Genomic DNA, 15,168 nt, shown 5'->3' with positions numbered 1-15,168 from the left:
TAAGGAAACTGCTCTTTGTTTCTATATTCCTTGTTAATTTTCTAAGATAATGTTGTAAATGATGGCTATGAAGAGAATGAGCAGCCTGTGAAGTTTCCCTTGGAATTTCTTTATAGTATTATTTCTATATTATTTTATATATATTGTTTCTATAGTATTATAATATAGTATATATTTCTTGAGTATGCCTGTGTGATTGATACAGTGTTTGTTTCCAGGCTTTGCTGTTGTAGAAGGAATCTGTAAAAACCACAGGATTGTTTGTGGCTCTGTCAAATTGCCTCTACTAATGGGAATTAATTCCACATTTTGTACTTGTTATCATTTAGGTCCTGAAAGACAGTGATCAGGGGAGTGAAGTAAAGATAACAGAGAATTGTGCACTAGGGTTTGAATTTGAAATAGGAATTTAACGATGTTTAGTTCTTTGAGTCTTCTTTACATTCACAATGGAATGAGTTAATTGAACCATGAGAATGTTACCAGAGTCTTTCAAGAGGCTGTACTTTATTCAGTACACCATTTTCACACCAATATTTCTTTCTAGTTTAGAGTATTTGGTGCCTTTGCTGACATTCTTTTTAACAGAAATGTAAATATTCAAATCTATTACTTTTTAAAGAGCCTTGTCTCAAGCTTTAAATGCTCGAAGCTGTTCATCCAATTAAATGTATTTGATTTCTTGCTGTAGCATTAAAGACACCAACCCCGCAGAGAGCAAGGCCATCACAGAGCAGGTGGAGAACATGGAGAGGCTTTTGACAAAGCTCAAGTTGGAGATCCAAAATAAGCGGGATGTTCTGCAGCAGGCTCAAAATCAACAGTCCTTCCTGCAAGACAGCCGCAGGCTTCTGCTGTGGGGAGAAGGCATCAGGGAGAAACTGAGCAGTGAAGAAATGGGTGTGGATGTGGCTTCTGCAGAGCAATTGCTGAGGGAACATCAGGACCTTCTGAAAGAAATTAAGTCTCAGAAGGAAAGGTAAAGAGATTCTATCAGGCTGGGCAGAGTGGAGTGATGTTACAACAGTACTGTGAAGATGAAACTTGTCTGTTGTGTATATAAATTGTGCATGAAAATTACGCTGTTTTTTTAAATGCTCATGAAACTTAATGTCAAAAGGAGATGGCTGAACACAAAATCCAGTTATTTTTTGCATTCTTATACTGATGGCAAGAAGAGTGAGATGTCTATTTGGAGTAGTGTTTCACAAGTTCTCCTGACACTGGAATAATGCCACCTGCACTTTATTTCATTTCACCCAGTTCTTCTCTTCCTAGGCCTTATGTTTCCAGTTGCTATCATCTTCAGTTCTGTTACTCTGTATCATTATAAAGTTTCAGATACAGAGCTGGCTCTTCTTGTCCATTTAATGGGAAAGCCTATTTCTATGGGGTTTCAAATCAAATAGGGAAATCCTTCCTACCACCTCTAGCCTGTATCCCTGAGCAAACAACTACATGCACTTTGTAGTGTACAATAATGGCTAGCAGGGAAAGAGCAAGTGGGATTGAGGAAAGCTTAGTGTCTAGGTACTGCTGAAAGAAAAATCAGCTATAGTAGAAAAGAATTCATATGCCCTCATGCAGTGAGTTATCACTTTTCTTTCTTTTTCTTTGTCACTGGGAAGATTTGTGCAACTGGAAGAGCTTGGGCGCAAAGTAATCCAAGAACTACCCAGTAATAGCAGGACCAAAGATGTCCTACAATACATGGAGAGGCTTGCCCAGGAGAACAAAGAGCTGGAAAAGATGTGGGAGCAGCGACAGAAAAAGCTGCAGGATGGCTTGGAATTGCAGAAGTTCAACAGGGAAGGAGACCGTATCAATGCTGCCCTCTCTAGCCATGAGGCCTTTCTCCGGGGAGATGACCTTGGGGTATGTACGGCAGCTGATTTTGTTTCTTCCTAATTCCTCTCCCCATCCAGGGAGTCGCAACAATTTTCTTAATTAAATCAGCTTCCTCATTCTTATGGTTATGGCATTTTCATACACTGAAACTCGACTTTCAGGTCTTATTCATGTTCTTATGTTTGTATTCATCATAATGAAAAGGAGACACATTGTCTCAAAAACATTTTTAAAAATAGCTAGAGTTGTAATCTATTGCTGTGTTTGCATGTCAGATGATTCAAAAACAGTTCAGTGACCGGTTTGGTGTCGAATGCTAAAAAAAAGGTTTTGAGCTTGAACATAATTAGTTTTTTTCATTGAAATAAAAAACTCAGTTTAGAAAAAAATACGTTTTTTCTTTTCAATAATTATGTTAAAAATGTTAAACCAAATGAAGGTAAAAACCAAATGCAGATAATATTCACAAGATCAGTGAAGGAGAATTTTATTCTCCCTCACTGGAGATTTTATTCATTATGGCTATGCTGGCATATACATGTAGATGCAGAATACAGATTTTCTTAAGAGGTGAAAAGGAACCATAATGTAGGAACAAATATAAGATGGAGAAACAGATATGATACAAGCCTAAACACATCTGCTGCTTGTTTATAGCCCTGAACGTGTTATGCATGTGCTAAATGTACAGTGTCCATCTGTCTGAAAGAGAAAGGGGATAGTAAGGTCCTTTTTTTTTCATTGCTACAGAAACAACATACGACCTAGAAAAAAAATGTTCAATATTTCTTTCTTAAATGCAGGACCATGTAGATGCTGTTCGAAGCCTGCTGAAACAACATCGTGAATTTGAACAAGTGCTAATGGCGCTGAAGAGACGAGTTGAAGCACTTAATGAAAATGGGGTGAACCTAATAGAAAGCGGGCACTTTGCATCTCACGCGTGAGTCCAGACTCCTCCTTCCTTTTTATTCCAAGGGGGGTTTAGAAAAGACAGGGATTCCACAGGAAGGATTTAGTTTTAATAAATTATCCAGTATGATTAGAGTGAAATGAAAATCTTTCTCTAAGACAGGATTCAGACTCCAAGGACAAAGGGCAATGGCTTTAAACTAAATAGGTTAGATTTAGGTTAGATGTTAGGAGGAAATTCTTTACTATTAGGGTGGTGAGATACTGGCACAGGTTGCCTGGAGAAGCTGTGGATGTCCCATCCCTGGATGGGACATCAAGGCCAGGTTGGATGGGGCTTTGAGCAGCCTGGTCTAGTGGAAGGTGATCCAGCCCATGGCAGGGGGGTTGGAACATGGTAGTTTTTTTAGGTCCTGCCAAGCCAAGCCATTCTATGATTCGATGTTTACAGACTGTGATTTGCTGGATGAGGGCAGGGAAAGGGGAGTATTTTAGAAAGATATAAGCTTCCTGTTCTCTCAGAACAAATAAGTGAAATGTTCTAGGTTAAAAATGGCATTTTACAGAACACTAGGGTAATTCTTCTTTTATCATAAACTATGTATAGTGTTAAAACTGCTTTAACATAATCACATTAAATGCTTGCATATTTCATTTTTTCTTTCACTTATCAGTATCAGATATGTTTATAATGTATACAGTATGCTTGCTGTTAAAAATTTACAAATGTCTTCACAAGGAGATAAATCATCAGGAACAGCTCCTTTGTGTTGTTGTGGAAGCTCAAGTGTCATCTGTAATTCCTTTACTGTGATAGACCCACTAAAATCTAGTAAAGGGAACTCTGCATAAAAAAGGAATTAGAAATTGAGGGTCAGAATGGACCTCTTAGGTCAAACAGACTGTGGTTTTGTGATCACAAGTGATAATTTCTTGAAAATTTCTTCCACAAATTCATAAAACTGCTCTTAAAACCAGATTTCTTGCCAAATCTACTACCATTAGAAGGCCATTCCAGAGCATCATTGCACAGCTATACAAAAGGAAGATCCAGAGCAGTTGGCAAGCATTAGCTATTTTCCAGATGAGTTGTACATGGTCGTAGGACAGGGTCATATATCACTTCCTCCTGTCAACGGATGTGTTGAACTAGATTCCAGTCATATTACACTAATGAATACAGTATAGCCATGGGCATCTATATGACTACTACTACTACATTGGACTTGTTATTTTTCTTGGTAGTATTGAAGAGAGAATGGCTACGCTCCGACGAAGATGGGAACGGTTGGTACAAAGCAATGCTGAGAGAAAACAAAGGTTGTTGGATTCCCTGCAACTGCAGGTAAAATGACTGAATCTGCAGATTTAGTCAGGCATGCATGAAGTAATTTCACCCCTTGGCTTAGTAGGAGACATATCTCAAACTGTTGAGCATTCCTACTGCAGCTCACTTTCCACTTTCTCTTTGGTTATGAGACAGAGAATTTCACTATCCAGGGAAGAAGTGATGCACTGGTGATAGATCTTCCAAAGCTATAACCAGAGCAAAATACAAAAGCAAAAATTGAGACATTGAATGCAAAATATCACCAGAATATTGTACCTACTGGATAGGTTTATACTACTCATTACTTAATATACTTCTGAGCCTTAATCATTTGGCAAAAATTAACATTTTACTCTAGATTAATGTAATTAGGGAGAATGTTTAAAGAAAGTGTTACTCATAACCGTCAATGGATGACTTCTGGCTCACATTCTGAATTCCTAGTGACAATTTTTCTTCAGAGTTGAGGTCAGGTTTTGCTACTGCAGTGTTACCTGTGCTTGTTCTCTTGTGCTTAATTAGTCATGTTGTGTTACAGTTAGAGAAGCATCAGGAACGAGATTAACTTTTTATTTTTTGCATTTTAATTTTGTTTTGATCAGGTCTTCATCATTATTTATTGCCTTTATTTGCTACACATGCAAAGAAGGACTTCACTTCAGGGATTTGATTTTCCAGGACACTTGATTGTGGCTTTCTGTTGTAAATGCAAATTTGGCAAGTTCCCTCTATGTTCCTTAGACTCTGTTCACAAAAATTTTTCACTCAGAGGGTTTATAAATAAATGAACAAACATTAAATATGATTATTACTCTTCCTATAAGGTGCCCTATGTGAAAATACCTACCAAAAGTACACAATACATAATTGGGACTCACCACTTTATGCTGGCTATATATCTTATTTACACTAACAGTACTTTTGGCAAGAACTTGGCTTCTAGTGCTGAGACACAAAGTTATATGGGAGGGTTACGCCACATATCGTTAAAATAGTGTGTAAAAAAATGCAAACCTTTGCTGACAATAGAATTCAACAGATTAGTATGTAATGTAAAAAGGGACTAAGAGATATTACTCTGAGGGCTTAAGAACTCAGTAGTTCAATGTCATAACTCCTTAATTAAGAGTGCTGATTATGTAGAACAACTTGCATATGAAAATACAACACATTTCCTAACTCTTGGAAAAATCAGGGCTTGATCCTAATGGCAAGGATGGCAAACTCACACAAAACCAGAAATTAAATCTATTTAATCCTATTTGTTTCTGTAAGGAGTTTAATCGTGATGCTGCTGAGCTTTTGATATGGATGGAAGAGAAGTACAAGATAGCATCAGACGAATCGTATCGTGATCCAACAAATGTTTTACGCAAACTGAAGTGGCATGAGGCTGCTGAGAAGGAAATGATGGCTAATGAGAAGCATTTTGCAACACTAATAAAGGTGAAGGCAGTTTTGGAGCTAAGTCTTCCATCTTGTACCAAACTTCATAGAAGTTGATCTTCTCAAAAATAAATAAATAAATAAATAAATAAAATAAATTGTGCTGTGTTTCTCCAGAAAGGAAATCAGATGGTTCAAGATGGCCATTATGCTGCAGTTTCTATACAGAACAAGATGTCAGAGCTACAAAAGAAGTGGAAGGAACTGTATGGCAAGATGACAGAGCGAGGTGACAAGCTGAGACAAGCTGGGCAGCAAGAACAGCTCATGGAACTGCTCCAGGTCAGGAGGTGGTGGGATGCAGAGGGGAGGGGTGGCCTAGAAACCTGGTTTCACTGTTGATATGGAGTGATTCTCACAAAAAAAAAGAGCAGAATACCCTCCAGGTAAAAGTATATTTTAAGGTGTTTGGACATCAGACAGATCACTGGACTTTGCCTACAGTCTCGAGAGAGAAGACCCCAATATAAGGCCAGTCAAGCACACTAAAGCTAAGAGTAGGACAACAGTGCCAGCATGGCACCAAGATGCAAAGCTGCTGAGCTCTGGCTCAGCACTGCACCTATGTGACTATTGAATACTGAGAAACAAATCAAAAGTCTCTGCAAGATTAAACTCTATGCAAACATTCTGGCTTGCTTGGAGTCGGTTTGAGGCATGGCACTACATTAAATAAGTAATCCAGGCAAATTGTATGAGAGGAACAATATGCTGTGAAGCTGTTTACAGATACTAATATTTAATGAAACTGTTGTTGTATAGAAATCAAAAGCTAAAATTTGAAGCCTTTGAAGTTTGTTTTATGCAATGTCACTGAAGATGGTTCAAAGAGATGATTTTGTAATCATGTACTTTAGTGGCTGGGAAAGAAAAGTACACCAAAATAGAGAGCAAAGCAAAGTATTCCCAGGAGGTGCCTCTTACAGACACCTGGCATCGTGTTACCAAGAAAGAACATACGAATTTAAAAATTGTATCCAGGAAGCTGTCATGGGAATAGCTGAGTGAAAGAAAATGGTGTTGCAAGGTCATTATGAGTGTGCAGTAACCTTTTCCCGGTAGGATGCCAAAAAGAAGATAGAGAAAATTGAGAAGGTTCTTCAGGAATCAGAGACAGGCCATGATCTGCGCTCCAGCCGTGATCTACTCAAGCAGCACAGACAGCTAGAAAATGAGACACATGAGCTGGCAGAGAAAATGAACTCTATTGTGTCTCATGCGAGGAAAATGGCCACCAATCACTTTGACTCCCAGAGGATTCTGGAGGAAACACAGAAATACCTGAAAAGGTGAGGTGCCATTCTCTTTCTGTTTCCACCCCTTGTGACATAGCATTTTTTGTTCCGCATTCTAGAAGATGCCTTTCTGTTGATTAAGTTTAAGCTATATTCAGGAATTATTTTTCCTACTGTTTCTGCCACAATAGTGCTTTGGTCTGTACCTGCACAGCTGCCTGTTGACTCACCTCAATATTTATTGCTGGAACTTACTTCTTGTCTGCTGCCCTCCTACTCTGGTCCACTGGTTACCTATAGGTCATCCAGCTGCTTGCTAAGAGGTGCAGTGATCCAGTATTCAGTAGTGGCTAGCTTCCTTAAAACATCACAACACAAGGCTATGGCTTCAAAAGCGTAAATCTTCTTTCCCTCTACTGGAGTGTGTTGTTATCATATAAGACTAAACTAAAAAGCGGACTTAAATTCTCTTTCTTCCAAAGAGCACTACTTAAATGGTTGGAAATTGAGGCATGGATTGTGTGTTAACTGTATTCCCCTCTAGATGTAGGCTTACGAAGTGGAAGATTAGAGTGTTGTTAATTGTCCACTAGCACTATATATTGCAGCTGCATGATCCATGCATGGCTATATTACTACAAAGCCTTATCAACAGTATCACAGCTTCATACAGTCCTGGTCCCATTTCCTCTGCCCTCATATCAAATCTCTTCCATACTTGCCAAAAGTAGCCTTCTGGAGAAGGGGTTCTTGTATGTACAGCCAGTACTATCCATTGAAGTTTAATTGCAGAGGTAGGTGTCCAGTGTTCTGTAATCATCCCTGTGGTATAATAGGCTAATTCCCTTTGCAAAACTGGGATAAAGCTTTTTTTAATGTATATTTTCATGGATGACCCCTAGGTTTGAGTCTTTACAAGCACCTCTTAACGAGAGACGTAAGTTGCTGGAAGCTGCAGTGGATCTTTACGAGTTCTACCATTACCATGACATGGAGATGAATTGGATTAATGAGCGTTTGCCTATTGCCCATTCTACCAACTGTGGGAAATCTTTGGATGTTGCTCAAAGCCTGTTGCAAAAACACAAGGTAACTCCTTTAATCAAGTGTATTATAGCATGTTGGCACATTGGACTTCAACTTGGTCTGCACCTGCAGTGTTCTCCTTTACTTCCAGGAAAGGCTGTTGCAAGCAAAATGTAGTGGCATGCTCTTGCTGAAGTATGATTTCAGCACATTGAGACAAGTCAGCAATGTGGTGATGATTTCCAGAACAAGGAATTCCTGTAGGATCTACAAAAATTGTCATATTTTACAGTATTCCAATTCTGAGAAACTTTATAACTCTTCCCATTAAAAGTGGATAAAAGCTAGTGTACCTCACACTAAATAGAGAGTTTTTTGCTTTGTGCAGTGGTCTTAGTAGAATATTTTAACTCTCATATACTCACACTATTTTAGTTCTATACTTAACTGCACTCATTGTACATGCAATGTCATCTTGAGGTAGGTGCATGGTAGATCCCGTAGGAGAGCCTAAAACATGGAAAGGAGAAAGGGTAGAATCAGGGCAGAGCACTGGGCCAAGGACTTTGGTGAGTAATGCTGAGGTTGGAAGGAAGTTAAAAATGCCTTCTGTCACCTTGCAGATCCTATCTCCTCCCTCAACAGCAATACTAACAGCAGAATATTATACAAACAGGAATAAGACTGGCAGCTCAGGCTGCAGCTGTTGTAGAAACCAAAAGTCCTTGTGCTCACTGGCATAGATAATTGCTACACTGTGCTGACCATCACCAGCTGCCAGTTTTGTTTATGACTAGGAGAACAGAAATGTCTGTGTCATCACATGCCCTTCCTTTCTTCCTCGATTTTCTTTTTTTCTCATTCCCAGGAATTACAGGCAGAAGTGAATGCTCACAAGCAGCAAGTCCAGCGGGTCCTGGATAAAGGAAGGACAATGATTGTGGGCCAGCATCCATCAGCTCAGAAAATAAGTGAGAAATGCCAGGAACTTGTGACTGCCTGGCAGGGCCTGGAGAAAGCCTGTGAGGAAAGGATGAAGCAGCTGCAGCACTCAGTTGGCTTCCAGGAGGTATAAATTACAGCAGAGTTCTCAAAGAGTAGCTTTTTCAGAGAAACAAGAGGACTAAAGTTTTGAAGTGAATTACAAACCAGCTTCAGTATCTCCCTTTACCGAGCCTGGAATTCACTTAAGCTACTTGGGGTGAGACTCAATGGAATGGAGGGCTGGGCTGCACAGCTGAGTGCAGCCTCCAGTCCAGAGTTGGTGCTCTAAAGGTTTAGCTTGGGCTCTGTACCCATCCCTTATGGTTGAGTGTAAGACACACATTTTTCCTAATAGTAGCTCCTTTCTCAATGTCTTTATACAGCATCAGGCTTTGACTTAAGTAATGCAAAGGAAATCTGAAAAGAATCGATCTAACCTGTGCCTGTTGTAGGCAACAAAATGACATTGAAAAACTGATAAAGCTCTTCCTTTCAGAACAAGTTAGGAATTCTATTATTTCAACATATTATTTCAACAAGATATTGGACCATACATTTAATCTGCTTAAAAAAGAGATTGCATGCAAATATTTATCTGGATAATCCAAACATTGTCATCAGTGGATCATTTGAAGTGCAGTTACACAGATGACACAGGTGGTTTTGTAGACAAACTGCATTTGCACAGAGCTCACAGGCTCATCTAAAGTACGCTCCCTGGAGAATCTGATCATCTGGCTCTTATTTCCTCCACCTGTGAAAAGAGCTGCCAATACTGTAGGCTTAATGAAGCCTGATTTTTATAGGTGATTTGAACTTCTCAGAAAGTGGGAGGAGAAATATCACACTGTTAGTAGTTAGCACCTACCCTTAATAAAAGATGAGTCAAATAAAAATGTCAATGTGAAGAAAGAACAGTAAGACAACTAGAAACTTATTGCCAGAGCTTTGATGTCTGGAAAGGACCTTAGTTATCTTGCACAGAAATCTTCCATCTGTGGCCTCCTTCATATGATTTGACGGAGCAACATATATATATTGTTGCTCTGATAGTATATATAAAATCCTTATAAGAGGTTGCAATTAGAACCATTTTTAGAATCAGGTTCCATTTGCCATTTAGAAAGCATTTTTTTTCAGGGGGTTTGCAAAGTTAACGAAGTCTTCCTTGGCTTCACTGCTTAATAGGAATAAAACCCAGCTTCTTCCAAGAATCCTGCAACTTAGTCTGGTTCATGCAAAATAGTAGTTCTTGGGATTAAATAGTCTTTGTTATTCAATATCACATTGCAGTAGACCTTACTGTAGTAAGGTCTCCATTTCAAATTTACTAGATCAAAAAATGATATGAGTATTATGGAAGTTGAAGTAGATGTTAATTTGCTTTCTCTTTAACTGATAGTTTCTAATGAATACTTCAGACCTGGAGACTTGGATAGCAGAAAAACGTCCACTTGTGACCAGCAAGGACTATGGTAAAGATGAAGATGGAACACTGAAACTCCTCAAGAAAAATAAGGTATTTCAAAAGTGTTTTTAGTAATTCTTGAAGAATTAAACAAGAAATGTTCAATGTTTGTGAATGTGGATAAGTGAAAGAACTGAGTTCCTATGTTGCTTTGAGAAGGAATTTCCACTCTGAGGTTTGAATTTATGCATCCATTGACAAACAAGTTTAACAGAGCTAGGATCTCCTTTGTATTGCATACTCTGAGAGTCTCGTGTGTAGTATATAGATGTTATGGGATGAAAGAAACACACTTTAGTGATGAATGAACAGTAGTTTGGCAAAAAAAGAGTGATAAATATTCTCATCTTATTTTTCTGAAGCCAAACTAACTGTGATCTGATATCTGCTTTTCAGTCTGAACATATGCATGAAGAAGCTTTTTTTTTTTTTTTTTTTTTTTCTTTCTCCTAGAATCAAAGATACAGATTGGGTGTTATTATTCCAGGAATACTTTGTTTTAAAATGTATCAGAAATTTCTAATTGTTTCTATTTATCCAATTTGTTTGATTTTATGTACTTTTTTTTTTTTCCAAAAAAATATTGAGAGCAAATTGTCTGAAATCGTTCAAGTCATGGAAATGTCACATACTTCCAGAAAGTTTTTCTTCTGTTTTAATGTCTCATTGATTATACCATAGGCTGGTGCAAAATTTAAAGCAGTAGAACTCTTGAACAAGTTGCTCTCATTCCACTCTTCTCTCTGCCAGGCACTGCAGCATGAGATTGCTGTTTACCAAAACCTGCTGAAAGAACTAAGTGAAAGCGCCCAAAATCTTCCTCTTGTGGGCTCTATCCAGCATGTTGAGGTTGATGCACCAAAGCAGCAAGTCCACGCAAGACTGCAGGAGTTGCAGGAACTAGCAGCAGCAAGGTATGAACTAGAAAATATGCAACTGACTCTAATCTAAATTGCCCCCTAGATCCTAGGTTTGATTCAAAGCCTGTTGAAGTCAATAAAGAATATTTCCAGTTACTTTGCTAGAATTTTGATCATATCTATCAACTCTCCTTTTTCTAATTGCATGCAAGGAATTGCTTATTTCTGTATTTGAATTCTGTGCACCTATGAGCTTTTTATTGTTACTAAGCAAAAGTGCTACGTTTTGTTTAAGGACTTTCACTGCATAGTAATGCACAGTCCACAGTAATGTTGATGTTTTACCTGTTGTTTCTATTTTGTTTACAAATTAAAAAGTAGAAGCATGAATAGAAATTCCTGTGAATTAGACATTCAGAGAAATAAATTTTATTTCTCTGAAATAGAAATAATAAAATATTTGAGTATGTTGAATGCAGAAATGTTCTGTGTTGTTTCATGCTTAACATTAATCTGGGTCTCATGGTGCCTTATTGGTGCTCTGGTTTGTACCTCCTGTCTGCATTTCCCTTGGTGGGATGGATACTCTGAGTGGGCTCCATCTCTTGTGATGAACATTTGTGATTCAAACAGAGGGAAGCCAGGTTCACCTTTGCTTGAATATTTGCACAATGAAAGGCAGTGTTAACAGATGGAAAATTAGATTTTTGTTTGCTGTGTAAGGCCTGTAGTATGTCAGGCTGTATTATAAGATACTCTAGGCAATCATAAATATGCAGCAAGTTGCAGCAGTTTTGCTGCATATGTAATGTGAGCTGAATTACATAGAATGTCTTTCATAGCACTTGCCTTCCTGGTGCACCAACTTTAGTTAGATTTCCTTCTCATTTTCATAAGTAACACAACCATCTTTAGAAAGACAGGTTCAAAAAAAAAGGTATTCTCATTTAAAAACAAACAAAACTGAACAGGGAGAGAGCTCAGCAAGGTACTGCACTCTTCTGAAAACTTCAGCCAGTGAGTCTGACCTGGCTGACAGCTGTCATCCTACAATTATCCTTTCCAGTTGTGAGAAACAAAGTCAGCTCTTTTATTAGAGACAGTGAATTTTGTTGATGAGACGCTTTGGGTATTAGAGGGAAGAGAGTTATTTATTGCCCTCCACTTTTTATTCCCACCATCTAATTGTATTGTCTTGTCCTTGTCTTGTTCCCCCAACAGAGGGAAAAAGCTGGAGGAGACTCTTGTCTTGCATGAGTTCATACGGGAATATGGAGATCTGCAGGACTGGATCACTCAGCAGAAACAAGCAGCAAGCTCTGAAGACTATGGAAATAATTATGAGCATGTCTTGGTGAGTTTTTTGAGCAACAATCTAAAAACAAGCAAAATGTATGCAGTCAGACTTTAAAAAGATTCTAAGGCTGTCCTTGAAAATGCAAAAGACAAAGAAAGAATTAAGTATAAATCACTAGGAGACAGGAAATGAAAAGGTTGAAGGGTGAGTGGGAAGGACTGACTGGTTATGACAGGCAGACAACACTGCTAGTACTTGCATCCTGTTACCTGAACTACATGAAACAACTGCACAGTAAAATGCCAAAGGGAAACCTATTTTTAATAACCATATATTTAAATGTGGTATACATTACGGATTTTTTCATTACAAGTGCTAATGAATGGATATCTACAGCTATGCCTTTTCATATGGCAGAAACTAGTATAAACTCAGCCCACTAGAAGTCAATAGCCATTTGTAATCTTAATTTTTAACATTTATTTCAAAATATGTTGTGTCCTAAGTCTTAAACTTGGACTACATTATTCACTTGAAGTATTAAATAAGCTTATGCATTCATGAAGTAAAAGTGTATTATTTATTGAAATTCATTGTACATTGAAAACGTTTATTGCTATCCCTGGTAATCATGTTTCTGACTTGTATCTGCATCACAGACTTCATGTTTTGCTAACAATCTGTAGCTCCTCATGGTCTTTGGTAAAATCTCTGGTAATATCCAGTCATTGATATCCTCCTCTGCAGTTTCTCTCTCTCTGAATATGGTCAGCTCATTACTTGTTTCTGTGACAGCTGAGTGGATATGTTTTGGAAAAAACAACTCTCAAAATACCTTTGTTGTTGTTGTTTTCCTTCAAAAGCAACTTTGTGCCAAATATAACACATTCCAACACCAATTGGAAGCAGCTGGGAAAAGAGTTGTGACTTGCCAGCAGCTGGCAGAAAGCTTGCTAAACTCTGGGCATTCTGAGTCCCGTGAAATCCGTCAGAAGCAGAAAGAACTAAGGTAGGAGACTTGTGTTAACTCTATAATGCTTTGTCCTTTCAGTTCACTCTTGAGAATGAAGTGAGAAGAAATAAGAAAAAGGCACATCCACCCAGTTCTCTAATTGTAAAATAAGTAGTTTGCTCACTTGACAGAGAATGGTTGCCATGCTTCATTTAAAAATAAGCTACTATAATTCAGACATTATCTATTTGCTGATTTGCCTTCTCACAAACTGCATTGGAGATGCTTTGCAAACAAGGGATGAGTGAACTTCCTTTGCCCTTTGAAACAGGATCACCTAAGTGTAGGGCTGGGTGTTCAGTTGAATCTTTATTGCTTTTAACTTTTGAGCTTGAATCCCATAACTGCTCTGCAGCTGTTAAGATGTTCTGAGCCCATTATGTTTGGCATTGGTCCAAGCTGGCCCAAAGGAAAAAGATGAACAAGTAGTTGGGTCTGATTCAGTCCTCCAAATCCTGCTGTGTCAGTTGTAGAACTGAGCATGGTACTAAGCCCTGGCAGTAGAAATCAAAAGAGAACCTGATTCAGTCATCCATTCGGCATCCAGGTTGGTGTGGCAGTTTTAGGGAGGCAGCTTCATGTAGTTGAGGAGCTGTTGTATGCATCTTTAGAGCTTCATGCATGTGCTTCATTCAGGAGTTTTTCTTCCCACTATCTTTCTCCCCTTCTCCCATATCGCTGCAAAAGACTGTAGCATATAAAACCTGAAGAGCATATTGAAGAGGGGTGCCCTTATGTAGGCATCAATTTAAGTGCCTGGAGCAGATAGGAGGACATGGGAAGAGTAGCATGACAAAGTAGGATGCCAAAATCACTTCAACAGAATTTAATAGCAGGACTGAAAAAATAAGAGGAGAACTTGTTCTTAGTCTTTCTTCAGACCATGAATCTTCTTTACTTTGAGCTTTCATGTCTTACATGTGTTCTTTTTCCCCTTGTTCCTTCCTAGGAATTCCTGGGAGGAGCTGTTGGAAATTACCAGATTACGAGGTGAGCGGCTGAAAGACGCCGAGGTGGTTCACAAGTGTTACCAAGATCTGACAGATGCTCTGGCCCATATTGAGGTAAAAAATATTGGTGAAGTCTCTCATAACAAATAACAAGAACATACATTTCAGCTTAGTTTGTATTCTTAAGATTCTCAGCATGCTTACTGCTGCCTTCTAAAAATATCTGTAAGAAAACTGTTTGATTACTCAAAGTGTTCAAAAATAATTCTTGGGTAATTTTTAAGCACCTGACTGGTCACCTTAGGAGAAACACTGGTGAAATTGAGTACATCTATAGTTGCAGGTCTGTGGGAGAAGCCGAGAAGACCAATGCTTGAAGTTGTCTCTCATTGCAACGCATATAGTAATGTTGTTTTCAGTCATCAAGCCTGACTAAGAAACAGTTTACTGCCTCACTGTTCTTCTTTGTACACCATTGTAGCTTTACGTGCTGAAGAAAGAACTCTCCAGTGGAAAAGGCATTGGTCTGGTTTACAGCAACATTAACTTGGAAGGATGTCAGGCAGTCATGTGACAACGCAAAGATATGGCAAAAATGAGTTCTTTTATTCTTGTTCTAGTGGCCAGTACTGGTAATAATTTTAGACTCCCAGTATGAAAATGAGGAGGGGGGCAGGCAAAGTCCCAATGAAAATCTTCAGACCTCTGTTTTATCTGAGAATCCTAAAGAATTTCTGGAGAGAAACCACATCCTTGCTGTACTGAGAGGTGTGGTTTCCCTAATGCGGGTGGGTGTAGGA

The 15,168-nt window shown here is 38.6% G+C and overlaps 1 protein-coding gene across 1 annotated transcript in view; it reads left to right on the top strand.

The window, feature by feature from the left end:
- Positions 1-15,168, top strand: part of SPTBN5 (spectrin beta, non-erythrocytic 5) — a gene marked incomplete at its 5' end in the record, with an annotated part of 96,360 nt that overhangs the window by 20,554 nt on the left and 60,638 nt on the right. Inside the window, 14 exons of the mRNA XM_082761957.1 lie at positions 692-979; positions 1,629-1,875; positions 2,652-2,791; positions 4,006-4,105; positions 5,366-5,536; positions 5,654-5,818; positions 6,599-6,825; positions 7,674-7,860; positions 8,666-8,866; positions 10,184-10,300; positions 11,000-11,163; positions 12,331-12,463; positions 13,270-13,415; positions 14,368-14,482. Coding sequence (XP_082618083.1) covers positions 692-979; positions 1,629-1,875; positions 2,652-2,791; positions 4,006-4,105; positions 5,366-5,536; positions 5,654-5,818; positions 6,599-6,825; positions 7,674-7,860; positions 8,666-8,866; positions 10,184-10,300; positions 11,000-11,163; positions 12,331-12,463; positions 13,270-13,415; positions 14,368-14,482 — 2,401 coding nt within the window. The remainder of the gene's footprint in view (positions 1-691; positions 980-1,628; positions 1,876-2,651; positions 2,792-4,005; positions 4,106-5,365; positions 5,537-5,653; positions 5,819-6,598; positions 6,826-7,673; positions 7,861-8,665; positions 8,867-10,183; positions 10,301-10,999; positions 11,164-12,330; positions 12,464-13,269; positions 13,416-14,367; positions 14,483-15,168) is intronic.

This window comes from Aythya marila, assembly GCF_965140915.1.
Source record: "Aythya marila genome assembly, chromosome: 5".
Classification (NCBI taxonomy): Eukaryota; Metazoa; Chordata; class Aves; order Anseriformes; family Anatidae; genus Aythya; species Aythya marila.
Note: the sequence above shows the minus strand (reverse complement) of the source record. Positions and strands in the feature narration are given on the sequence as shown.